At 38.8% G+C, this 25,059-nt stretch overlaps 1 protein-coding gene across 1 annotated transcript in view; it reads right to left on the bottom strand.

The window, feature by feature from the left end:
- Positions 1-22,962, bottom strand: part of ANLN (anillin, actin binding protein) — a 28,785-nt gene extending 5,823 nt beyond the window's left edge. The window contains exons 1-20 of the mRNA XM_050892674.1: positions 22,910-22,962; positions 17,563-17,716; positions 16,908-17,192; positions 16,128-16,474; positions 15,208-15,424; positions 14,057-14,250; positions 13,813-13,920; positions 13,191-13,311; positions 12,606-12,722; positions 11,818-12,044; positions 11,094-11,245; positions 10,638-10,785; positions 9,850-9,985; positions 9,314-9,496; positions 7,343-7,469; positions 6,347-6,395; positions 6,211-6,267; positions 4,698-4,736; positions 4,322-4,343; positions 3,225-3,337 (exon numbers count right to left, since the gene is read on the bottom strand). Of these exons, the coding sequence (XP_050748631.1) occupies positions 3,225-3,337; positions 4,322-4,343; positions 4,698-4,736; positions 6,211-6,267; positions 6,347-6,395; positions 7,343-7,469; positions 9,314-9,496; positions 9,850-9,985; positions 10,638-10,785; positions 11,094-11,245; positions 11,818-12,044; positions 12,606-12,722; positions 13,191-13,311; positions 13,813-13,920; positions 14,057-14,250; positions 15,208-15,424; positions 16,128-16,474; positions 16,908-17,192; positions 17,563-17,716; positions 22,910-22,927 (2,814 nt within the window). The 5' untranslated portion in view covers positions 22,928-22,962. The remainder of the gene's footprint in view (positions 1-3,224; positions 3,338-4,321; positions 4,344-4,697; positions 4,737-6,210; positions 6,268-6,346; positions 6,396-7,342; positions 7,470-9,313; positions 9,497-9,849; positions 9,986-10,637; positions 10,786-11,093; positions 11,246-11,817; positions 12,045-12,605; positions 12,723-13,190; positions 13,312-13,812; positions 13,921-14,056; positions 14,251-15,207; positions 15,425-16,127; positions 16,475-16,907; positions 17,193-17,562; positions 17,717-22,909) is intronic.
- Between the last annotated feature and the right edge of the window lie 2,097 nt (positions 22,963-25,059).

Raw genomic sequence — 25,059 nt, 5'->3', positions numbered from 1 at the left:
TGCATGACCATTTGAGAAAAAAAATAGTAACATGTTTCCACATAATAGAAATAAGTTGCATCAGTCCTGGATTTTTATCAGCAAAGACAACTATAACCCTACATGCAACACCAGGGAACTTTGTCTTATATCCTACCAAACCACAGTAAAACCCATTTCTGAATGAGGGCTTCAAGGAAGTTTGGGCAATCCCCCCACTTCAAGTTTGTGGTTTTTGCATTCCTTTCTACTTTATGTCAGGGCAGAAGAATCTGCTTTGTGGATTATGAAGTTTACCAGTGAAGAGCTGCGTGACAGTAAAGCGAAAAGGCTGTATAACAAACAGAACATATCAGTTATGCAGAACCTACACCACCATTACTAATTACTAAAGCAGGTCTCAAAACACCCTCCTGTACACATAATGAGGAAATATTACATTCTTTCAAATGCAAGTGGGGTGGAGGTGGTGGAAAGAAAGCAATTTTTTGAATGTCTAGCTAGATTAAGAGAAAACTAAAGCCCATGACTAGGCTAGCTTGCATTCTGGTGTGGTCATTCAGATATCTACCGTAAGAAGTTGGCTTACTGTTATAGAAGATTATCTGTAATGATACTCAAAATAACTCCCAAGAATTTGCAAAAAATTGGTTTCTTAGAAGACTTTTGATTACAAATAGGAGATGACAGGTACTAAAATTATCACTTGCTTAATTGAGAGAAAACATACATAAAGTTACCTAAAACACTTTCTTCTGAGGGATTTGAGTTAACTATTAAATAAATAAAACTATTTTCAGAGATTAAAGACTAATTATTTCTTTTAAGCAGATCAGTTTACGTAATTCCTAAAGCCAAAAATGTATACACCACAAAAGATATTTTTATTGCACATTTGTGTACAAATAAGAACCTCACATTTTGATATGTTTAGTACTTTTAAAACTTTAGTTCTTTATGGTCGCTTTTTGCTTAAAATACAAAGGTCTTGATAGGTCCTGACAGAACAAGGTCTTGATAGAATAAGAAACAAGATATTTAGTTCCTGAGTGATTTTAATTTTCTTCAGTGGCAACAAGTTGGAGTTAAACCAACATTTAGGCCACCAGCCATTTTTCCCTGGTCTTCTATCAGCAGAATAGCTGATTCTACGTTCTGTGCAGTTCATCAAGAAGTTGGCTCAAATTTCCTGACTAGCAGTCTTTAAGAGACACATCGATTTGTTTTGAAGTGAAAAACCCTCCTCTAGTGATCTAGGAAGACAAAAGACACATGCTAGTTAAGGAAAAACCCTAGGTGGCCTAAATAACTTTGAGTTCTAGCAGCATGCTTATTATTGTAAAAGACAGGGAGTAGAATTCTGCAAGTCTTCAAGGCTCCTAACATCTTATGTTTAGTTAGTAAATCTTTGTAAGCATTTTCTTAGAAGAATTAAAAAAAATAAATACTGCAAAAAGGCCAGACAGACATGAGCAACATGCACTAGGAAGCAGCTTCCTATTTTAAGTTATAAACTGAAGGATCATAGCAACCTTGTCCTGGAACATATAGCCCAACAGTTCTTTTTCCTCCCCTTCAAAATTTATCTAGGGAAAAAAGAAACATGCTCAATGCAATTAGTGTAAAGTTAAGGTTTATAAAAAAAGGACACAGTTATACATGAGTACATCTTGGTCCTTTCTACCCTGAATTTTAACAGTGCATATAAGAGGGAGGAATGAAACTCAAAACACTCACTGTGGCAGCAGTTTGTTCCATATTAGAAATGCATGGAGCAAGTTAAAAAGCAGCTATTTGGTACAGCCACAGGCCAAGTCAAAACTGAAGCTTTACAGAGGTCATAATTTAATAAAAAAAGTTCTGACAAAAAAAAGTTCTTATTCATAACTGTTGAAGTTGGCACCTGGAAAAAAATAACCAAGTGATGGTTCCCCTGGAATTCTATTTGAACCTTGTGCTTGTGCTACAGTTTACTAGTCCAGTCTAGTATCCTGTCCTAAAGAGTAAACTAAAAAGTTCAAACTCAAATTGCTGAATATAATGTAAAGACTGACTCCCGTAAGTCCACGAACAAGGGGTTTTCAATAACCAAGCCATATACAAAATAAGATTTTGACATGTAGTTCTGGTTAAGAGGAACATTTATGCTGGAGAACCGAAGCTGGTACTTCTGAAGTTCACACAGTCAGTAACAGCAGTGCAATTCAACTGTTAAGTTCTGCAAACAGTTTCAGTAAATGAGTCTGCTTCTATCTGCAAAAAGTAAAACTTCTAAAAAGCAAGTTGGGATTATTGTGATATTTTGTTTTTAATCTTATGCACAAACACAACCAATTCCTGTTATCTCATCTCTCATCAGAAGCTATAATTGCAATACTACTATCATCACAATAAGACTTAATTAGCCAAGAAGAAAATTTATTCTTATGCTGCTGTTTGGATAGATAAAGCTGTAATTTAGTACTGCCATAAACTGTAGTAACTTTTGAATTAATTTAAGACAGCTTAGGATAGCTGCTGGCATAAACACCTATTAAAATAGGTTTTAGGTATACGATATTACAAGGTTAGAGATTACAATGAATTTAAGAATGTATTTTTTAACTTCTAATGGTAAAAGCCAATAAACATATTCTGTTTAGATAAGGAACTAATGGTATAAAACTCAATAATAGCTCTCTTTCAAAAAATACTAAGACAGTTTGCTTCTACAAATTTAATCGGGACATGAAAGGAAACTCATACTCCTCACTATATTCAAACAGCAATTTTTAAGTCAATTAAATGCAGAAAATTTCAAATACTTCATTATCATTAAAACACACTTAATGTCTTATTTAGTGATAACTGCAAGACCATAAGAGCAACGAACCATATGAAGACCACGTACAGAGATGCCAACTGCATACATCAATTTTTTTGTCAGCAAAAGCAAATCAGTAACCAAATGCCTTCATTATCTTTGCATAACCATACCTTACATTGAGCTACAGAAAAGAATGAACATCTGGCATAATAATGTAACTCTTTCTGTTGTGTCTCAAAATTACATTTCAGTCATATGACATTAACAAAAAGTATAGTTGTTGTTACTCATAGTTAAATATATATAAATAACATATATATAAACCTACGTTTCATTTCTAGGATGGTAATTTCACCTGAAAACAGCAAACCCAGACTCATACTCATTTTTCTAGTAGTATGCAATCACCTTTGGATTACTAACCAATAATTTCCATTACCTTGTCCAATGCAAATTTGATATTTCCTACAGAAGACAGTGATAGCTTGTGGGATCCAACAAGGACGAAATTAGTAGTGCGTACAGCATTAGGGCCACCTGGACTGGCCATGGCTGTGGAGAGAGAAGTTAACACACAATCAGGATGCTGCAAGGCTTAAAAAGGCTTTATTTGTACTACTGTATGCGTGCCCTACTCAGTACTCCAGGAGAAGCACTCTTTGCAGTGCAGCCCAGCAGCACATTCAGACAGGATCTTGATGCACACCGTTCCTCCTCAGTAGATCTTTTCTTTCAGAACGAAGTTTTGAAATATTCACAAAGGAGAAGACAAAGCATTTTAAGAAGTCTCAGGGGGACAGAGAGCACTCCAGGGCACATTACAAAGCACACATGCCCTGCAGTAGGAACTTGACTTCCAAATCTCTTAACCTCTTTTCAAGTGACACGCTGCAGTTTTCCAGAATTTGTATGCCTATATTCCTCTTTGCACTTATATCAACAGAAACAAGCACTATAGCTCGGGCACAGGAATCTGGCTAATTGCAGCAGCATGGTTCATGAACATTCCAGAGTCAGTTCATGAACTCCTTATTGCTGCAATTTGTATTAAAGCTAGCTCAAGTATCTCATACATCAGACAAGTGTATAACACATTTTTATGTAGTTAGAAAAACTCAGAGATGCTGTTGTTCTCCCCCAAGAGTCAGAAATATATAAACATATTAAAAACAGTACACACACGCAATACTTCAGAATCTGTTCATATTTTCAAGTTTGTTGTGTATTACTTTGCTGACATCAGACTCCAGTTTAAAATCTTAAAATTCATTTGAGTTCACCTTTTCAGGAAAAGAATGTAAGCCACAGGCATCTGATACCAGACACTAAATTTGATTTTGTGAGGAGACCTTCCATTAAACATAATGGTAACTCAGATATAAACACAGGGCCAGTTTCTGGGCTGGCAAACTGACATAATTCTGTGTTTAATACTCCCAAATTATCATCTGTTACAAGTATTATTTATTGATATAATGCTTTAGACAGCAAGCGTAGATTATTCGTCTTGGCATAAGATGTTTAGATTTTGCTTACCTGGAGTAAGAAGGGTGCTTTTCTAGAAAGAGAGAGAGAAATAAAAGCTTAGTGGAAAAGTAACTTCTGACAGTTTCTACAGAAGACTAAGCTAGGTTATGAAGAAACTAGATCTGAAGTACTTTAAAAACCAAACAAAACCAACTTGAAAGTCCAAATAAACGTGTAGTAACTGCATATTTCCAGCATTACATATTTAGAGCTGTTACCTATTTCTTGAGCTGATGGCTGAAGAGTTTGGCAGAAAGCTGGACAGTTTATAGAGTTTCAAGTAAAAAGCACAGCCTACTATGGGCACAGCCTTATTCAGTGTGAGAATATGGCCTTTGGAAGTGGTCACAACCAGATCTTGTTACAACTTTATATTCATACTTACAGAGGTAATAGATGTTAATAATCTCTTTGGAGTAATAACCTACAAAAAATATAAGAAGATAAATGCATTTGCTACTGAATTTGTCCATCACATTAGCGTGAAAATTAGACAGTGAAACTACTGAAGGCTTATCTAAAGTTTTGAACTGACACTAGTTGTTGTAATGACTAAGTCTTGGTTTTTGACTGAATGCAACGTATTTCAGTGGAAGGAATGCTACATATCAAAGAAGTATTTACTGCAGAAAAGTTTAAGTATGCATTAGCTTGGGATGGACAGCATATGTTTGAAAAAACAATCTTAGTAGACCTTTTTCCTTCATGTAACAGGGTTTCAAAGTTACATTTGCTTATTAAAGGTAAGAGTCAACAATACAAGTACAGAGATGTTCAATGTGCTACTGTTGTACATTATCTATATTTTCAGATTAAAGCCTCAACATTTAAGTGAGACTGTATATTAAACATTAAGTGGAATTATGTACTCATCTATTCTTGAAGCTGAAAGACAAGTGTAAGAGGCTTGACAAAAAGCAGATACAGGATGCCATCAGTAAACCTGTAATCCCACATCAGCAACTTACCTACAGTGCCAGAAAAACATCCAGTTTTAAGTAAAGATTCCTGTAAACTACAGCACAGGAGAGAAAGAAACCTGGACTTCAAACTGGTTTTATTGGGGCATAGGTGGAAGCATGCTTTTACTGTACCAAATGAAAGTAAAGATTAAAGACAGTTCCTATTTCTGTTTGCAGAGGCAGGATTTAAGTACTCACTCCAACTGTTTTGAAAGACACTCAAGTTTCTTGTTTTTATTAAGTGACAGATATCTTGACAAGGAGGAAATCAGACCTAAAATCATTAATACATTCTGTGCCCAGCTATTGGAATGACAAGAAAACAAAAACAAAAACAAAAACAAGAACCCCCCAGCCACCTCCAGAGAGCCACTGGCTTGTTTGGGGTCACAAAGCCTTAATAAAGCACAAACACTTGAAATGTGCACCCTATCCAAGCTGAAATGTTTATGTCCAAGGAGCTATTAAACCAACATTTGCTCTAAAAAATAAGCATCTAGTGCTTTTACTTAACACTGGGAAGAAAGAAAAGTGTTGCAGTTGATCAAAAGAACCTTTAAGACAAATCAAACTGCAGCGTAGGGCACATCGACTGGCGTAGTTTAAGTGAAGAATAAAGGCACTAAATCATTATCAGAGGCACCACACCTAATAAATAAAAGTTTGCAAAGCATGGCATTTTGCAGAACTAGTAAGACTTCGTCTCCTTCCCCTCCAATATATTTCAGACTCAACCAAGTGCTGCAGGTCCAATCTACTAATAGCTGCAGGACTCCATAACCCATCTGTCATTGCGGATGTTCCAAGAAAGAACAAGAAGAGTAAAAGCAAGCAACAGATTGTCTAAGACTATTAGTCAGTTGTCCCTGAACACTGCAGTCTTCCTAGTGTACCTTCTGTTGAAATACAACATACTGATTTTCATGTTTCATTTACCTTAGATTTATTTGCCTTTTTCCTTTTATCAGTGCTTGTAACTTCTTTTCTCTGCACCTGTAATGCAAGAAGGTATTATGAAAGTACAACACATCATTCTCCCTTACACATCCTCTTGACAGGAACTGATACATACCAAACTGTAAACTTCTATATTTATTTCAAAGTCATTTGACACATCGTGCCTAAAAGGGAGGAGGGGGAAAAAATAAGTTAAAGACAGACTGAAGCAAAAATGGTTTTTTTGTTTTGTTTTTTTTAAAGTTACTCTTTACTTCTTCCCTCTTTCCACTCCTTAAAACTGTCCAGGGAGCAGCTATGTTCTACACAAGAGAAGCTTAGCCATAGTGCTGACTAATAGCTAATCTCTTATTAGTAAATCATAGTTTGTTCCTGCAGGCCAATAGGGCTGTTTGACATCCTTTCAATTCTACAGTAGTACTCTTCAGTGCAAGCAGCATTGCTGTTTTTAAGACTTGAGTACATTACTATCTCAAGATACTTTCCAGAACTCAAAGAACAAAAGGGGAGGGAGGACAAGGGGCAGACAGAGTGCATCTACCATTTCTCGGATTGCACTCTTCAGCCCACTGCTGGCACACATTTCTAGAAACAGAGATTGGATTGAGTAAATAGCTTTAAGTGAAAATTCCAGTTGGGTTGGACTTTAAAAAGGGAGTTTGCTTATTTATTTTGGAAGACTTTTGCTAACAGCCATTTAAACTCACAACACCTTTTTAGCTAACACATGAGAGTTGAAGTTTTAGTTTTAAGAGTACTATTTTTCCCAGATACCAAAACCAAATAGCTATATAAAATGTTAGTTGCTGCAAAAGAGAAAAAGCATCATCTCAGGCAGAGCAATCCATCTGTCATTGCAGGTGTTCCAGGAGAGAACAAAAGTAGAAAAAGCAAGATATAGATTAGCTGATGGATGGTAGAATAAGTCTAGATTGCTCTTTTGAGAGAAGTGCATTCCAGCTATTTCTTGAAGCAGGACGTGCCCATACCACAAAATCTCACCATATTTGTTTGCAGAATATGACATCCTTATAAGAAGATTTTAAGCATTTTTATGCATGCTCCACCATCAGAGTTGAAACTGGTTCCAAAACAGTTTCTTTATACTTACATAGTAAATGTCGTAGTGAAAGTAAGAGCATCTCCATTCAGGGAGCTGGCAGTACTTGCTAATGGAGTTGCAACCATATTTTCTGCTCCAGATCTCAGTATTATTACGTAGTAGTAATTTGCTGCTTCTGTAAATACACATCAGATGGTTTTGTTAGCCAGAGGTGTCCAAGTATCTATAAACCCTCAAGTACTGCATTGCCATTAAACACATCTCTGTTTCACCCCACTTAAACACTTGGTTACAGTCAAGATTTGCTTATAAATTTACTCTTAAAACAAGTTTTTTTCTTACTGTGTCCACTAGTAAGACTGTCTCCACAGGATTCACAACAACTGCATTGCTGCCTGGGGCATCTCAGGCCAGACCTAACTACCCAGTGCGTGAGAGTGGAGAGGAAGAACTTCCAGTGAGATTCAGCAGTTAATCTTAGTTCCTTATACTCTGTTGTTATTCTCTAGGCCTGCCAGCTTAACCATACCATCAGCTTTCGCTACTGCCCATTCTCATGTTTTTTTCAGTCCTATGAAGGAACTGGTTATCCAGGCAACTCATTTCCCTAACTTCTCACATAAGGGGAAAAAAAAGAAAGATGACCACAAGCGCACATCTCAATAGTGTCAGGAGATAATTTGGAGTTTGCAGCAAATTGCTGAACAGTAAAGCAAGAGCATTGCATAATATCATACCATGTTAAAAAACCAAACAAAAAAACCAAAACAGTTTGAGTGCTCTGTTGTATACGACAAGTCACAGCTTTCAGAACAACTGTTGAAGACTCCAGTAAGCATTGATTTGTACTCTTTATATTTGATGTTCTCTTCAGAGATGAGTGATTAACAGAGCTTCTGGTGCACAACGTATAGCAAATGCTGCACTTCCAGAATAAAGTTTTGACAACAAATAGTTCATAGTTGTTTGTTTAGCCAATTTGGTTTTGAGAATTACTGATAGAAACTAAACTTATATTTTTGTAACCATTAGAGAGGCTCTCCTGTAAGAGAGATGAATTGTCTCATGCAACAAGAACTGTAACATGTCGGGAGTGGGGTGGGGGTGGTAAATTAGGTCAGATATTTACATTTATATTCTTGGCTGTGGTTTTATTTAGAGATATAAAAAACACACTTTAAATTTCATAGGACAGTTAAACAAGAAAAAAAGAAAGGCTGCATATGAATTCATTAGTAGAAGTTTTGCAACCAATATTAAACAAGACTTCGTCCAATGACTTTTGTCCTCAGGTTTTAGTGAGGCAAGAAGTAGGAACCTGTCCAGCTACAATCATATTCTGCTGCATTATGTAATAGCACTGGTTATTGTGGGCTTGCAGATTCTTTAAACAACCACATGACAGAAGTTTACTATGTTCCACGATAAGTCTCTAGACCTACTGAGAGATATTGCCAGATACTCTTCTGGAACAAAAGAAGAAACAAATCCACATTTTAGTGCTTTAATGACTTAAATATGACAAGATAATGGGAGACTAGTCTTTGTAAATTAAGTATTTTGGGATGTTAACAAAAGGACTGAAAGAAATAGAGGTTTAATGAGCATTTCACAACACCAGAGGTCAGGATTTATGTAATGATATTTAGTACTAGACTTGCATCCATTAAAAAAGTTCCAAGGCAGCAAGACAGAAGACAACCTGAGATACAAAATGCTACTTCCTCCCCAACAGGTTACAGAGGACTACAAAGATCTTTGAGACTGGCTGGGAAAGTCTTGATAAGTTTCTTGAACCTCACAACCCAGAAAGGATACAAGTAAAACAACCATGGAAAATATTGAAAACAGCCAAAAAGCAGATCAATTAAATGTAATTGCTAAATTTTCATTGCCCCCAGAGTTCTGAGAAACACCAACGCAGGAGACAAAAAACCAAGGAGAATGAACCGGAAATATATGCAGGGAGGATGGGGGAAAGGGGAGGGAAGGGGTAACGCTTTCAGTTGCTAGTTTTACCTGGCTTTTGAACTGTACCACATACAAAGTCTGCTTTTAGAGGTAGACGCATTTCTGAAATCGAAACAGATCCCCTGGATGGAGCAAATTCAGTGGATGTAGAGGCAGCTTTATTTCTTTTACTATGAGGTCCCTCACTCTTCAGTTTATTCAGTTCTTCCAATAAAGCAGTTCTCTTCTCAGCTGCATAGAGAAATTAATTAGTTACAGTTCTAACAGTGGAAAAATTTACATGTGTGGAAAAATTACATAAAATGTACGGAACAATTTTTTTCCCCCCATAAATATGTAAAATGCAACAGAAATATTAATCATCTTCCAGAATAGTAGGAATACTAGGGACAAGAAAGATAGCAAAAATGTCCTATTGCCTATAGAAGAAGCTGAGACAGAACAGATATTATCCTCTCCTGTTTTCCAGGTGAAGAACTATAAATAAGCACCTACAAGGTAGCATAATAAATGCATTGCCAGAGTTCATCAATTCTTCCCAAAGTGTTCGTGACAAAGAATTGAACTTGAGTCTAAAAACCTACTTGCAAGGAGAAGAAGTCTCTCTGCTTCTGCTTCTTCTTGTGATCCTTTTCCATGTTCCTCATCAAAACAGCAGTTCAGAGCTTGACTGGCTTGATGAATCACTGTCTGCTGCATGTTGATCTCATTATTCAGCTCCTAGAGTAAACCAGTAGTAAAAATAATTAGCAAGAAAAGAGAGATTTAGTGTTACATTCAAACAAGGAAACATCTTGAGATTAGCATTTTTGGGGCTATGCTTCAGAAAAATCAGACCATTTAGATCATAAACTACAAAAATCTTGCAGTTTACTGTTACTTCTGCAAAAGAACATTGCAGCGCAACTTTTTTTGACCTCAGAGGTAATTTAAATATGGTGGGGAGTGAATGACTTCAATGTTTGTATGCTCCATATCCAGTCTAGTCTTCCCTTCACCAGGGGAAGCAGCAGTTCACCAGAAATTCAGCAGTGTAGGTGAACAAGGCACTAGTCAAGATCAGAATACCACTTACTGGAAGTATGTAGTTATGAATCTTCCCTAATTCAAAGGCAGTAATAAGATATAGATTCCCCGTCCCCTTCTCAAAACGATGGCTTGTTCTGTCCAGACTTACTCTATAGCATGATCCTTCTAAGAGATGCATTAGCTGTTCAAATTATGCAGTATCATTCCCTACCGTTAGATATTTATGCTAAACAACCTAATTTTGCAGTTCTAAGCAGTATGTTAGTGTCCTGGACATTCACAGGGGAAATTAAGTGAGCAAATAGTAAATTAGAAAAAGGATTTTAAGAAGTATGTTAGATACCTGCATTTTCTTTTTGATATTGACTTGATCAGATGGGCCATTCTTCTTCATTTCTAGTTTGGAAGCAACATCTTCTTTGCGAACAATGATTTGCTTTATTGAAGGACGATCGGTTTCTTTAAATCTTTGAGATCTATATGCATCAACACTTAAAAGAGGAAACCCCATTAAATGTTTCACAGATGTGTCAAGCCTTTTTTTTTTATATACATACATACGTATCAGGTATTGATGTTTTCCAACTTGCCTAAATGGCTTTAAAAAAAGCATTCTATCAGCTCATTTTAAGTTTAAGCAACATAAAGACTACACAGATACAATCTTTGATAAATGTCAAGATCTTGGAAAAAAGCTTTGTTTGTAGGTTAAGCAGTATGTTTCATTAGAAGAGTTAAAAAAGCCAGTGTCTTAATTTGCACACTTACAGAACCAGGTGTGGGTTTTTGTGTTTATTACCTATATGGAAGGTTGCGATCTTCTGATATAGAGCCAATACTATCTCCAGATTCTGCCCTGGGGACTTTAGCCCTTTGGAATTTTTCAGACTTCAGACTTACATCACTGATACTGCTACCTTCACCAGTTGACTTAGAAGGAGAAACAAAGGCCTGGGGAGAAGAGAAGGTTATATTACAGATATCTGTCCACATTAGTCATTATCTGTTTTCTCTCACCTTTACTTGTTTTGCATATAAACAGTAAATTTGGAGGCTGCTTTTTAATTATATATACACTATTTAATAGACATTTTACAAATATTTCCTAGAACATGGAGCAAGCTTATTTATTTATTTTAAAGACACCAACAGATCATTGAACTCAAGGAGATTTCACCCTTAGTTCCAAACTGGTACGTTACATAATTACTTCTCTTCATATTTTCATCAGTAACCACTTCATTGAATGCATGTATACCACTGGAAGTCCAGCACAAGTAATAGATGTATATACTCAAGCTTGATTTAGCAGAAGTTAAACCATTTGTTTAGCAGAGTGTCCAATATGCTATGCTATTTTCAGAGGAAAATAAATTTACCTCATTATGTTTTCATTAGCAAAATGTCATTTGTAACTTCTCTATTTGCCCAGGTATCACAATACAACAAAATATCACTGTTCACAAGCAAACTACATCTCTGTGTGATGAACAAGCCCTTCCCCACCTCTTAAGAACTCTCACCTCTGGACCAACAGATTCCACCAGAGGAGTTAACAGAGACATTGATGAAATATTCAGTGACTCTTCCTGCTCATCCTCATCACTTTCACCTTCCAGGCTCATGCTCATTTCTTTCTTCAGCTTTTCTATGTCTGGACCATCCTCTTGAAGAACTTCAAAAATTTCATTTATCACTTTTGAGCTATTCATCTCATCATCCACACCCATTTCAATTTCATATACTTCATCTGAAAGGTGATGTTTTAAAAATGTTAGTTGCATCAAGACCAATCTCTTCATTCTCATTAAATGAACAGAAAGATGTTAACAGATAAACCAACTATTTTTGCTTTTCAGGTAAGCTTGATTAAAAAGCACTTATTATAGTCAGGCATACAAAACCCTGAAGTATACTTCCATCATTATTTTAATATACTATTATCACATATACTGCATAACTGATACATAGGGAATAAAAAGATGCACTTGTTAGACAAGTTTCAACGTTTTAGTTCAAGCAGGTCTGAAACTTAACTGCAAGTCCCACAGTAGAGCAGTCATTTCTGTCCTTTCCCAATAAACTTTTAATATCAGCGTTTTAATATTCCCTGAAGACTTGAATGTCAAGAAAGAAGGGTTATAATAAAAGAAGTTTCCTGATTTGTTTTAAATAAACCTCATTACAAAACACACGAGTGTCAGCAGATGTATGGTGAATTCATTGTTCAGACTTGAAGGATATTAACACTCCACTGGACAAGTGGCAACACATAGCTAAGTGCGTTAATATACATCTACTCAATACAAACCTTTCGGTTTTTCAGCAAGTTGTTCAAGTTTTGAGACAGAAATCGCTTTTACAGGGCTCTTTGGCTCAGTGATCTTCAGAGGACTGGGTTTATCAGTCTCTTCACATTTGGGAGCATCTAAGTAGTTTATAAAAAAAGAAGTCACTGAAGATTATGTCTAGCCTTTTAATATTTTTTTTTTTTTAGTTATTGAATTTTGCAAGTTTGATAATATAGCTGACAACTTACAAAAAGCCCGCTAGATTAAGTATTCCAGTTAGCTTGCTGTCAAAAAAAAAAAGCATTAGAATATATACCCTCCGTAACCTGTACATCTAGACTTCTATCTCATAATCAGAAAACTGATAGCACAAGAAACAATGCTGAAACTATAGTAGAGTGCAGCCACTCAAGAGCAAAAAGAGAAAGTTTAAAAAACAAACAAACAAAAAACCGACCACACAAAAACCACTACACCCAAATCAGTAACCAAATAAGAGGTCCAGTTCTATGTGTCAGTGCTACTAGCCTCTTTATCTGCTCATGAACATCAAGGGCAGTGCTTCAGTCCAGTATTAGCCACAGGCGAACAGTGACAGTTCTTACCTGAAGATTCCATGCTGGGAGACTTTGCTGGCCTGTCACCTGCTGGTGTGTCTTCTGCTGATCCAAAAGCGGTGGCATCTGAACTAGGAGGATGTTTTGGACTAGCCTGAGATTGGCTTTCCTGGCAAAAAAAAAAAACATAGTACATTCAGGATGTAATGTTCAAAGTGACTAAAAAAAACTGCCAGAAAGAAACACATTTTAACACCTGCTAGGAAAAAGAGGTTGCCTATCCAATATCAAGAAGGATCCTATTTATTTATGTAAGAAATTCAGCTGAAGTACTAAATACTAAATTGAGTGTTTGTGTGAGGACCTTTCTTTTGCTTTTAAAGTTATAGAATATAAAAACGCCCACACTTAACATCATCAAAAAAATAAATAAATCAATTGGCTCAAAGCAGTATCACTTGTCTCCTTAGTTGATTCTGCAGGAGGAATAAGTCTAATAATTTGTTAATAATCATACAAACCACTTGACAAGCAGTCTTGCACAGCCTGGGCATTCACAGAGCATAGGTTTTTCTCTTTTATTTACATTTGCACATCTATCCCTGTGTTCAGAACATGTTAAAGTAATTCACAGACTATCATCTTTTGATACATGGAGGTAACACATTACCATTTTAGCTTCTGGAAGTTTTCTCTTTGAACTTTCACTTTTCTCCGCACTCCACAGATTGCCCCTATCAAACCGGCCACGAAGGCATGCAAGTTCTCGTTCACGTTCCTAAGCAAATAAAGGGGAATGGGGGAAAAGCTGACAGCTTTAAGATGTCAAAACATTTCAAATTCCTCAGGTAGGTGCAGAACAGTAAGAATCTTCCCCAAGCTTATAAGCAAGCTATGAATGTAGCAAGTCATACCTGCTTAAGCTGAAGCGCTAAACTGGCAGTAGAGGAATTTTCATTTTGTTTGAGAAGCCTTTCCTGGAGTGTCCTTGTATTTGGGGTAACAATGGGTGTTCTGCACCCTGGAGTATTTGTAGCAGGACTCCGTGCACTACGCTCTTGACAGCGCTCCCCAAAGCGTTCCAGGAAGGGCTTAATTCCTGATCCCCCTACAAGAACAGTTGTTTTGCCTTGAAACTCTCAAAAACACAGAAAGAAATCACTGCAATTTTGCATCCTGCTAAAGGTTCTCAATGAAGCAATTAAGCTGTCTCTTTTACAGCTCTTACTCAGTTACACTTTATACAAACTAAACCTGAAGTACAAATCACCACAGTAACAGAACACTGAAGTTAATAAAGCAGCAAATCAGAGTAAATAGCTGTCCTTCTCTTACTAAAGTCCACATGTGATCCACCAGTGATTTATACTGGTTTGCTTTTTCAACATTTCCTCTACAACCAGCCTCACTTGCATCCTTCATGTAAATGAGCATTCTAGTACATAATGCAGATACATTGTTTGGCATACACCCCACTTTATTGAACTTGTCTTTTATTGTCAGCATATCTAGAGACACACACTTGCTCTACTGGCCTTCGTTTCAAAGAGTTCAAGCTGTTAGTCCAAGTTTCTGACCCAACAAGCAGTTGAATTTAAAACTGGGGATGATCACTTGTTTCAACATCAATGCTACCACTGAAAAGAAAGACACTATGCAAAGTTAGAGCATCTATGTGGCATTTAGCTTTGATTTCTTCTAACATATGCAGACTCTTTACCTTATTTCAATTGGATACACATAGTATCCAACAATTCGAAAGAAGCTTTGAATAGTCTCAATTAACTGATGTTAGCAGGATACATTTTTACATAGAGAGAAAAGTTAGATTGATTTTGCTCAAGAGTTACTAAAACCATGTCCAAGAAAATACCCTTGCAAAATATGGAAGCTGCACAATTTATGATAATTATCATAGAACTCTTCAGGACCTTACTCAAGTTACAGCAGGAAATAGGTATTATCTGATATATTACCATAAATTCTTAACTAATATGTAGTTTTCAACACAGGACACACAAGACTAATTTGAATGAACGTTTATTGAAGCTGAAAAACAGCTTACCTGGTGTTGTGGGTTTACCCTTAGGTTCAAGTTGCACATGTGTTCCTTTGACTGGCTCTTCTTTGGACTGAACTGGTTGAGGCAAAGTTGATTTTGCTGTTTGTGTACGCTTTTCAGTTTTCTGAGGGCTGCAGGGATTCTCTGTTAGCAGTTGTTCAGATTCTTTAGAACAGGGAACAGTGACTTTTGACGACCGTGTTAAAAAACTGTTTGGATCCTTAACAAGGGAAAAAGGAATAATATTAAGATGAGACTGTACATTCTTATTCTCTCTGAGGAAAAAGAATGAAAGCATTCTGCATAGCATACTATAACATAACACACCTATTCCATCAACAATAGAAAAAGCTGAGAACAAGTGTTATAAGCTTTTTGTAGATTTTTTTTATCCAGCATTTCAAATTGTTTCAGCATTTGATTCCAGGTGCACTTGCCAGCTACTTTAGGTATTTTCCCACATTTCCCTAAACAAGACTGCACATGGCAGATATCGTCATTTCATAAATGACAGAAATTGAACAATAGGTATCTGGTACTACTAATTTCAGCTTTCTGATTGAATTTTCATACAGCAATAATATTTACAATTTAAGTCAACTACATGAAGTTACAGAGTGAAACCTAGTATCTCTGTAAGAAGCCCACTTCTGATGGTCAAAAGAGCAGCAATCAATTACTTTGACATCAACTTTTACAAGACTTAAGTACAGTCATCTTTAAGTATCAATAAAAGGGATTCTAAGCTGTTTCAGGTCTGCTATTAAAAAAGGGCATGTGGGATTGCTACAAAGCAAAAGTTGTAAATAGACTAAGATTGCTCACACCAAGTCTTTAAATTCAGATTAAGCAGTTATGAGTTAACATTTGTCCCCCCCGATACTCAAATTGATTTTTAATCAGCAACTAAATCAGACACTCACCGCTACCTTTGAGGTTGCTGGTTTATTAATAGAAGCCTCAACAAGCGTTTGAGAACAGGATGCAGCTTCCTGCTTTACACTGCTACTATTGATTCTAGCAGATGCTCCACTTGTAGTGGACAATTTGGATAAACAAGTAGTGCCAGGCTGTTCTTGTGCATTGTTTTGCTTTGCAGATGGATGACTTAGGTCATCTTCCCAGGAACCAATTGTAGCAGCAAGGTTAGCTAAACGGCCTCTTCTCCCAATAGGGGTATCACTTGCCAGGCCATTAGATGTCTGCTTAGGTGGAGAAACAGACAGATCTTTTGACTGAAGGGGAGACAGAGGAACACATTCAGAGGGATCTGGAAAAAAGAAAACATGTTTATTTTGCTAATAAAATATATTGAGATATATTTGCATCTTTTGCATTTTGCTACATATTATCAACAGTTAGACGTTCTTGCCATCAACAGAACGAAGCTACTAGCTCTGAAGGCATTGAGACTAATCAAGTTAAATTAAAGCTCATTGCAAAGCCAACACATTTTTAACCAAGCAGTTTATAGTTTTATGTCACTGTTGTGATGAGCAAGGCATCACACTAGTAGGGAAAAAAACAAATGTATAAAATTAAGCTGTAGTCAGTTTCATTATTTTAGGCCTTCCCCAGTGCTGTCTGAGAATTCTTTATGAAAACATTAGCATTCACACACACAAAATTATCTTCTGCTAGCAAACATAACCATCAATGCAAACACTGAAAAACACCAATACTGCTTAACAAGTGAAACATACCCTCGCTATCCCAGCAGCGTCGCTGTTCTGCCAATTTCTGCATACGTGTTTTGACTGAAAGGGCTGCAGGAGTTTCTGACTCTGTGTTTGTTTTTACTTTCTCAAGGGGCTGAACCACTGAAGCCCTGTTAGAAGCATTTACATGCAACTCTGAAGTCATCTCAGGAGAATGATGGCTTGTGGAACTTGAAGGAACTGGCTGTATGTTCTCCGAACTGGAAGCCTGAGTCTCCATACTGTTAGGGCAGAGCCTCTTTGATGGTGATGGCTTTGTAACAGGTTTCACTGTACAGGTCATAGTATTCAAGCAAATTAGTACTCAAACAATCTAAAATATTTTCAGAGACAGTACAAAACTGTAATGCAAATAAAGTTATGATTTATGAATACCCTGATACGCCTCCCAAAAAACTGCCCTTCCCAAATTCTACCAAGCACAAGGCACTGTCTTTGGCATTATACAATTATTTTTAAATAGCTTACTAATTACTTAGAGCATCTCCTCTCAGATTAAGCTAAACATTAGCCATATTCAGTCCTAGTGGTCAGGTAACTGCATCCATCACTGTTTAGAAGGGTTTTCACTTGCCCTTAGAAAAAAAGGAGATGGGACTTGTATCAAAAGACAATCTTTATTAAACTTGTTGCAAAATACCTTCTTCACCAGGAAGAGGTGCCTGGTTACCAGTTTCTAACAAAGGCTCTCTGACCCTCTTGGTCTGCATTGTGGGTCTCACTCCCATCTTGGGCCGCTCAGCCATTTTCTTCTGCAGGTTCTCTCGTCTGGCACGGGTTCTTTCAAGGAGTTTCTGAGTAGTCAATAAATCATGTGTTACTATACATTGCAATAAGTGTGTTAACTAGTACTAGCTCAAATTAAAAACGTTTGAATTTTATATAGCATATACTAAGATCCACAATACCAGAAATTTATAGTGAAGGCTACATTAAGACAAACAGTGCTCAGATGTTGCTAACTGATCTACTGTAATGCAATGCAATAGAAATATTCAAAGTCTGGTTTTCTGACTGGCTATCCCTCCTGAAAGCAGGATGAACAAAACACATTTTCTACACTGCCAGCTACATGGTTTTTCTGTCTACCTCCTTTTTCTCACTGTGATAACCCCTGATCGCCATACTTTGATTTCACCATTGCAATGCCCACAGCTTCTCCCCTTTTCAGCAAGTACCTGTTAGATAAAAGGTAGCTCACACTGTAGCACATTCCAAGCTACCTACTTGCTATCTGGCTGGTCAGTACATGTTTGCAGGTTTTCTGAAGTTCTTTGGCCTACCAGACAAACAACAGGCTGCAGCATTTTCTTCACAGAGGCAACGGTTTGGGTCTTTTCACCTAGCCACAAACTTTCATGAAAATTGTAAAAGTAGTTAAGTTTGAGACATCTGCTTTTTTATTAAGAAGAGGTGAAGCTAGCCAGTAGGTTCCAAAGTTAGAATCATAGGATGGTTTAGGTTGGAAGAGACCTTAAAGATCATCTAGTTCCAACCCCTCTGCTATGGGCAGGGACATCTTCCACTAGATCAGGTTGCTCAAAGCCCCATCCAACCTGACCTTGGACACTTCCAGGGAGGGGGCATCCACAGCTTCTCTGGGCAACCTGTTCCAGTGTCTCCCACCCTCACAGTAAAGAGTTTCTTCCTAATATCTAATCTAAACCTACCCTCTTTCAGTTTAAAATCTTTACCCCTTGTGCTATCACTACACTCCCTGATAAAGAGTTCCCCCCCATCTTTCCTGTAGGCCCCCTTTAAGTACTGGAAGGCCACTATAAGGTCTCCCCGGAGCCTTCTCTTCTCCAGGCTACACAATCTCAACTCTCTCAGCCTTTCCTCATAGGGGAGGTGCTCCAGCCCCCAATCATCTTCATGGTCATTAAGTCAACTAGTGTCTCCCATCAGCTTGGCTTTCAAAGGAAACCAGGCTAAAGAGACAGAAGCAATGGCAAAATTTAAAAAAAAAAAAAAAAAAAAAAAAAAAAAGAGAGAGAGGCTTCTATAGAGCCTGAAGTAGTCAGAAACATTTGAAAGTAATTAATTTTTTACTGAATCACCACATGACAGTCTTGAACTGTCAAGTCTTGCTAGTAGGTTTTTTTGACACTTTGCTAAAGCATATGGTCAAGTCACCTGATTGGCACTAATTCTCTAAGAAAATAAACAACATTGAAGTGGTTGCCAAGTGGTCATAAAAAAAAATTAAATGCATGGCTGTTAATACTAAAAAAAATTGTTGCTACTACATCTTCTATATCAAAAGGTGATTCTTCTCTTCCTCAAGCTTAAAGTTTAAGAATAGACTGATGTTATAACTAGCTGTCTTAATAAACAGGCTATTTATCACAATATATCTGTGTACAGAAGAACATATAAAGACATACCAATTAAGCTACCTAACAACATTCTTTTTCATTCCCCATCCATTGGAAATTTGAGTACTATGATCATATTCCATACAAAATAGCTATTTTAGTAAATGTTCCACTCTAGTACAAAAAGTGACTCCTTATAGCATCCAAGCTTGAAATAGGTTGGTGGTTTTTTTTTTTTTTGTTTTAAATACTGCATTTACAAATCATTATCACTCAGTTTGATCACATCTAAAGGATACTTAATTACTCCTTTGATCTAGGTTTTAAGGCACTTTGAGACAAGAAATTGTGTGATTGAACTAATGGCCTTTAAAGGGAAGCATATAAACTGCACTTGTTTGGTAGCACATAAATTATTGTGAGAACTGTGCCAGCCATTATCTGCCCTGTTGCACAGCAATTAAATACACATTTCACATTTTTAACTGTCTAAGGCTGAAGTCTTAAACAATGTTCCATTGTAGGGCAACACAGGACAAATGGAATGTCAATCTCAACAGTTTTTTGTGAAAGCAAAAATCAGCTTCTCTAACTTCCACAGAAGAGGAGGATGGGGGGGGGGGGGGGGGGGGGGGCAGGGCAGGCGGGGGACACACACATGAAATGCCAGGAGTGCCTTCAATGCCAGTTCCATGCTAGTTGCGTCCACAAGTCAAGTTCCCTTCTTTCAGCCTCCAAAATGCAGAGCTACAAAGTGCAGGTAATACCCACATGAATAAAATCTTAAAGGCTATATAAATTAACTGTTCTTCTTGCATGAAGTTGAGTATATCTTCCACAACAGTATTCCTACAGTTCTATTCAAATGCAGTCACATTCCCTTCTGCTTTGTTATTTCAGTAAAATGGAGTTTCAGTTGTTACAAATAGGATGTCACTTCCCAAGAATGCATGCCTCTGTTGTTGAGCTCCAGCTCCTATTGGCTTTTCGTATCTCAAGTTTTCCATGCAACTGCCATAATTCAAACTCTGCTATTACACACGATGAGTAAGCCAGTCACCAGAACTTGAGACTTACTTTTTGAGTTCATCAACAGGGTATTTGCTACAAGTATGTTCTCCAAGTGTTCCGATGACAGCCAAAGTTTCAGAGTAGGATATACCTATTTCATTATATCTAGGAATCTGAGAACTACTAAGTTGCAGTTAGAGGATCACTGTTTGTGTTGCAAAAACACCTTCTAAAAAATCAGAAAAGGCCTTCCCACTTTAAATGTTGATGGACAATCTTGGTTTTAAAATAGTATGTTTTAAAGTACATATTTAGCAGCGTTAGAGAAGATACTCCGGCCCATATGTGATTACAAGAATTTGTTCTAACTACCCTGCTTTACTAGCAGAATGCAGCAAAGGGAGCAAATTTATCCATGACATTGAAGGAACAGTTAATATCAAACTTCACATATGCAAATTTTCCCCTGAGCAAGTGCATCAATTATTTCTCTTTGGTCATTGTCCATGCTAGGAAACCATACTTTGCTCTAAGAACGTTAATAAGTACTTCAAAGTACAAAATATCCTAGACTATTTCTAACATTCTGTACTACCAAACATAAAGCCTTTTGTGCAAGAAAGGTGAATTATCAATCAGCTATAAACTGAAAGTCACAAATAGTATGTTCATTGTGATCCTCAAAAAGTATCCACTGCACCATCTTCTCAATGCATTCTGTATTAATAATTTGGCTGATATTCAGAAGGTTTTTAGTTTTTGCTCGCAAGATTAATCAAAAGAAACATTATTTCATAACTGTCTGATTTGAATGCATTCCACTGAATCTTACAGCAAGACTTATTTGAACTTAAATTCAGTGAGACCAGGATAAAATTTGTTACTGTACAGTGATCAGCAAACACTTAATTAACAGCATGCTTTGGCCAATTAAGGCTTGAATTACACTGCTTTACATAATCAGCAGTTACAATGCCTCACCAGTTCCCTGCAAGTAACAGAGCACGGTGATTTGTAGACAAAGATTATCTGAAAATAGTTAAGCTAAGGAAAGGTTATATTAAAAGAAAAAAACTCAGAACGTAAATACTTCATGGTAGGTGGTAAAACACTTCCCTTTCAGAAAACATTTTTGAGGAAAGTTATTAAACTTCAACGCTAATACACTAATATTTGTTAGATTTTTACACAACAGTGGAATGTCCTCCACAGCACAAACATTCTTGATAAGGCAACATTTTAGGCACTCTGCAATACTAGCTAACATTTGAATGAAGCTTACTCTGAGGAGCGGCCTCACGGTTGGTCATAGCTTTTCAAAGTCAGCTGTCTACAAGAAGGGCGTGTTGATGTTGGAATATCTCCCAGCATGTAAAACCACTTTAAACTTGATTCAGTAGTCTGGACTTGAAGTTTATTAAGACTAGTCAGATCATGTCACTCACCACCAATTAAGGAAGGTTTTAGATGTTTATACTTAGCAAGCCTTTATATGGGAGTAGGGTAAATCTGCCTTGGCATAACACATTTAGTAAATATGTTCAGATCAATACCTTACGTTCAGTTTTTTAAATCAGATCTGTGCAGTCACCTTTTTTGGGCGTGTATTTAAAGTATGTCAGTTTGATATACAGATTGTTTTCAACAGGAGGAGAGAGTATTTCACCAATGTATTTGATTTGGATTTTTTTTTAAAGTAGTTTAGGTTTTTGTTTAGGCAGGCTGTGGATTGAAGGCCATTTTTACTATGACATTTCTCAAAGCAGTCACGAGACAGCTCCACAGCTTTACATCTGTCACACATAAAATTAGACTACAGTACAGCATCTTTAAGAAACCTCCAATCTTCATACAGATTCAAGCTGGTCAATTCCACTCATTTTGTTACAATTTTGCCTCTGTAAAACTCAAGCACACACGTGCAAATCCACCCTAACAACTGACTTCTTTTTTTAAAAAAAGAGGAACTGTGCCTGCCAATGAAAGTGACCAATCACAGGTGGCAATAATGTCAGATAGGACGCATTTTTAATCATATGGCCACTACTTTGAACAAACTTCGCACTCGACCTTTAGATATGGCAGGCACAATGTGTGTCAATACCACTCCCATTAGCTTCCAGGGTCCCTTCTTGTTTCAGCCGAAAATCTTATCTGCCAGACGCACATGAAAGGCAAACACTAAAGCGCCAGGAAACGCAGTCAAGTATCAGCCCGGTTTAGAAAAGGTCCTCTCCTTCGCAAAACCTTGCATGAATAACCCCTCTGTCCCCTCCTGGAAAAGATCTGACGCCCACAAACGCCTGGGAGGCTACAATATCGGAGGTAGCAGCATGAGCAAGACGAGGGGGCAGAGAGAGTCTCCCCGTTGCAGAGAAAGAGGCTCGCTACAAGCCCACAAACCCCTGGAGTAATGTAAAGGGGGACGAGGGGCGCTGACAGGTCTTTGCCAGGAGCCAGGCCTGGGAGAAACTATTCGGCCCCAAGAGCGCGGCCACAGGGAGCAGCTCCCCTGCCGACCCCGACCGGCCCATGCCGCCCTCTGTCCCTGCGGCCCCCGCCACTGACAACTCGCCCCCGCCCCCTCCTCGGGTCAAGCCCCAGGTGCGCCCCCTCCACAGCTCACGACTCGGGGGCCGGCCCACGCCGTGCCCTCACCTCAGTGAACGGGTCCATCGCTGCTGCTGCTGCTGCTGCTGCTGCTGCTGCTGCTGCCGCCGCCGCCGCCGCCGCCGCCGCCCGCGCTCCGTCCGCTTCCTCAGGCCGCCCGAGAGTGGCAAAACCACCACCCCAACCGCTCCTCAGATTTGAATTTCAGCGCCCGCCTCGGCTGCGCATGCGCGAGGCGGCGCGCACGCGACGGGCGTGGCAAGCAGCCCCGCGCGCCCGGCCGCTCTCCCACGCCCGCCGCGCAGTCACGTGACATCGGCCGTCCGAGGCAGGCACGACAGGCCGAGTGAGGCGCGCGCGTGCGCACAACGTCCCGCCCCGCGCCGCAGCGGGCATTGATTGACAGGAGTGCTATCCAATCCGACAGCAGTCTGGCCTGCTCTCCCTCCCCCTCGCGGGCTGCCTGCCCGGTGAGGGAGAGGGCGGGGAGAGGGAAGGTGGGCGGGCAGCTGAGGTGGGACGCTCCGTCGGCGGGCTGCCCTGCCCTGCCCTGCCCTGCCCTGCCCTGCCCTGCCCTGCCCCGCCCTGCCCTCCGTGCTGGCTCTCCCTTTGCCGGTTCTGGGAGCAGGCCTGGCTTCGCGTGCTGCACCCACGGGCTCTGGGTCTGACCCCCGCGTGTGTTGCGTGCGGGGAGTGCATCCAGCCATGGCGGCCCTGTCACCTTCCCTTCCTCCTTGTCAGCCCAGCCGGGTGCAAACTGTGGTTTTTTTTAAAGAAAACTGAGGCTTTTAGCTCCTTTACCGGCAAGTAGAGCAATACTGCCTGGTTGACTCCACATCTTGCTGCAGCTGCTCAGTAGGAGCATCCCCTGAGCCTTTTTCATTTGAAGCGTCCTTTTTCAGCTGGCATTGACAGGAAAACGATTTTAATGTTACTCTGTGAACAGAGAGAATATTTATCCCAGTGCAGTTGTGAAAGTCCTAGCTCCTTCTCATGGCTTTTATGTTTCTCCTTGCATTACAGCCCATGGTCTCATCAAACCTGGCCCACTGGTTCCTCGCACTGTCCGCTTCTCCATTTTACTGATACACCTTTCTTATTGTGCAAGTGTTAGGGACACTGAATTGGCAGAGACCCATCGGGTGCTCAGATCCAGTCCTTGCTATCCGGGCACCGTCTCAAACTCCCTTCCCGTAAATGTGTTGAACGCAATCGCGAATACAGCTTGGTTTTTTGTCTCTGCTGTTCCCTCTGGGAGGCTGCTGAAGGCCTGACTGCCTAAATGACTAAACCTCATCGAATTCCCAGTCTATCCATACATATTGGCACCCCTTTATACCTTTTCGCTCATATGCAAAGTGTTCACTACCTTGCATGAATGCCCTTCTTCCCTAGTGCTGTGCTTCTTGCCTCTTGGATTATTTATAGGCAGCAGTCATTTCTTCTTCCAACCTTTACTTCGCCTTGCTAAACAAACTCTTCTAATTGTCCCTCATTAGAAAATCTTCCCAATGCCTTATTTGCAAACAGCATGGCATCAGCGTGCAGCAGAATCTAAAAATACAATATCAAATAATCCTTTTCTGAAGAAATCTTCAAGATTGGACACCCTGGCCAACAAATGTCCCTGCACTGTTCTCAGATGAACGTGGGCTGGAGCAGCCTGAGGTCCAGCGTCAGAACTTGCTCAGACACCAGGCTGAAAATTGGGACTTAACAGATGAGACTCATCACTCATTCATAATGTATGAACCAGCCTCTACAGTGATAAGAAAGGACAGGCTTTATTTCCTTCAAAACTAGGTATAGCTATCACTGGGAAATAACAGAAACATTTCTTTAATGGAGCAGAAGAGAATCAATGCAGGCAAATACCAGAAGACAAAATAGCCAATACGGAGCTCAAAGTCATCGGCAGAAAATAAAAAGAGAGAATTATCATTAAGTCTTTTTTTTCTCCTGCCATCCCAAAGGAAGAAAAGTCATGCACAATTTGAGCCCTTTAAATATAACCGAATTATTGCAATTTAAACATGCTTTCTGATTTATGCGTGGATCTATGAGATTTATACAGTGCAGCTCCAGCTGTTGTTGGTGCATTTCCAAATGTGACTCCATGCATTGCTGTCATCTTTCAAATGATACGGCACAGCGCATGATGCTCAGCCTGGGGGCCAACCAAAATAGTGTTAGCAGCA

Source organism: Gymnogyps californianus, chromosome 2 (genome assembly GCF_018139145.2).
Source record: "Gymnogyps californianus isolate 813 chromosome 2, ASM1813914v2, whole genome shotgun sequence".
Lineage (NCBI taxonomy): Eukaryota > Metazoa > Chordata > Aves > Accipitriformes > Cathartidae > Gymnogyps > Gymnogyps californianus.
Note: the sequence above shows the minus strand (reverse complement) of the source record. Positions and strands in the feature narration are given on the sequence as shown.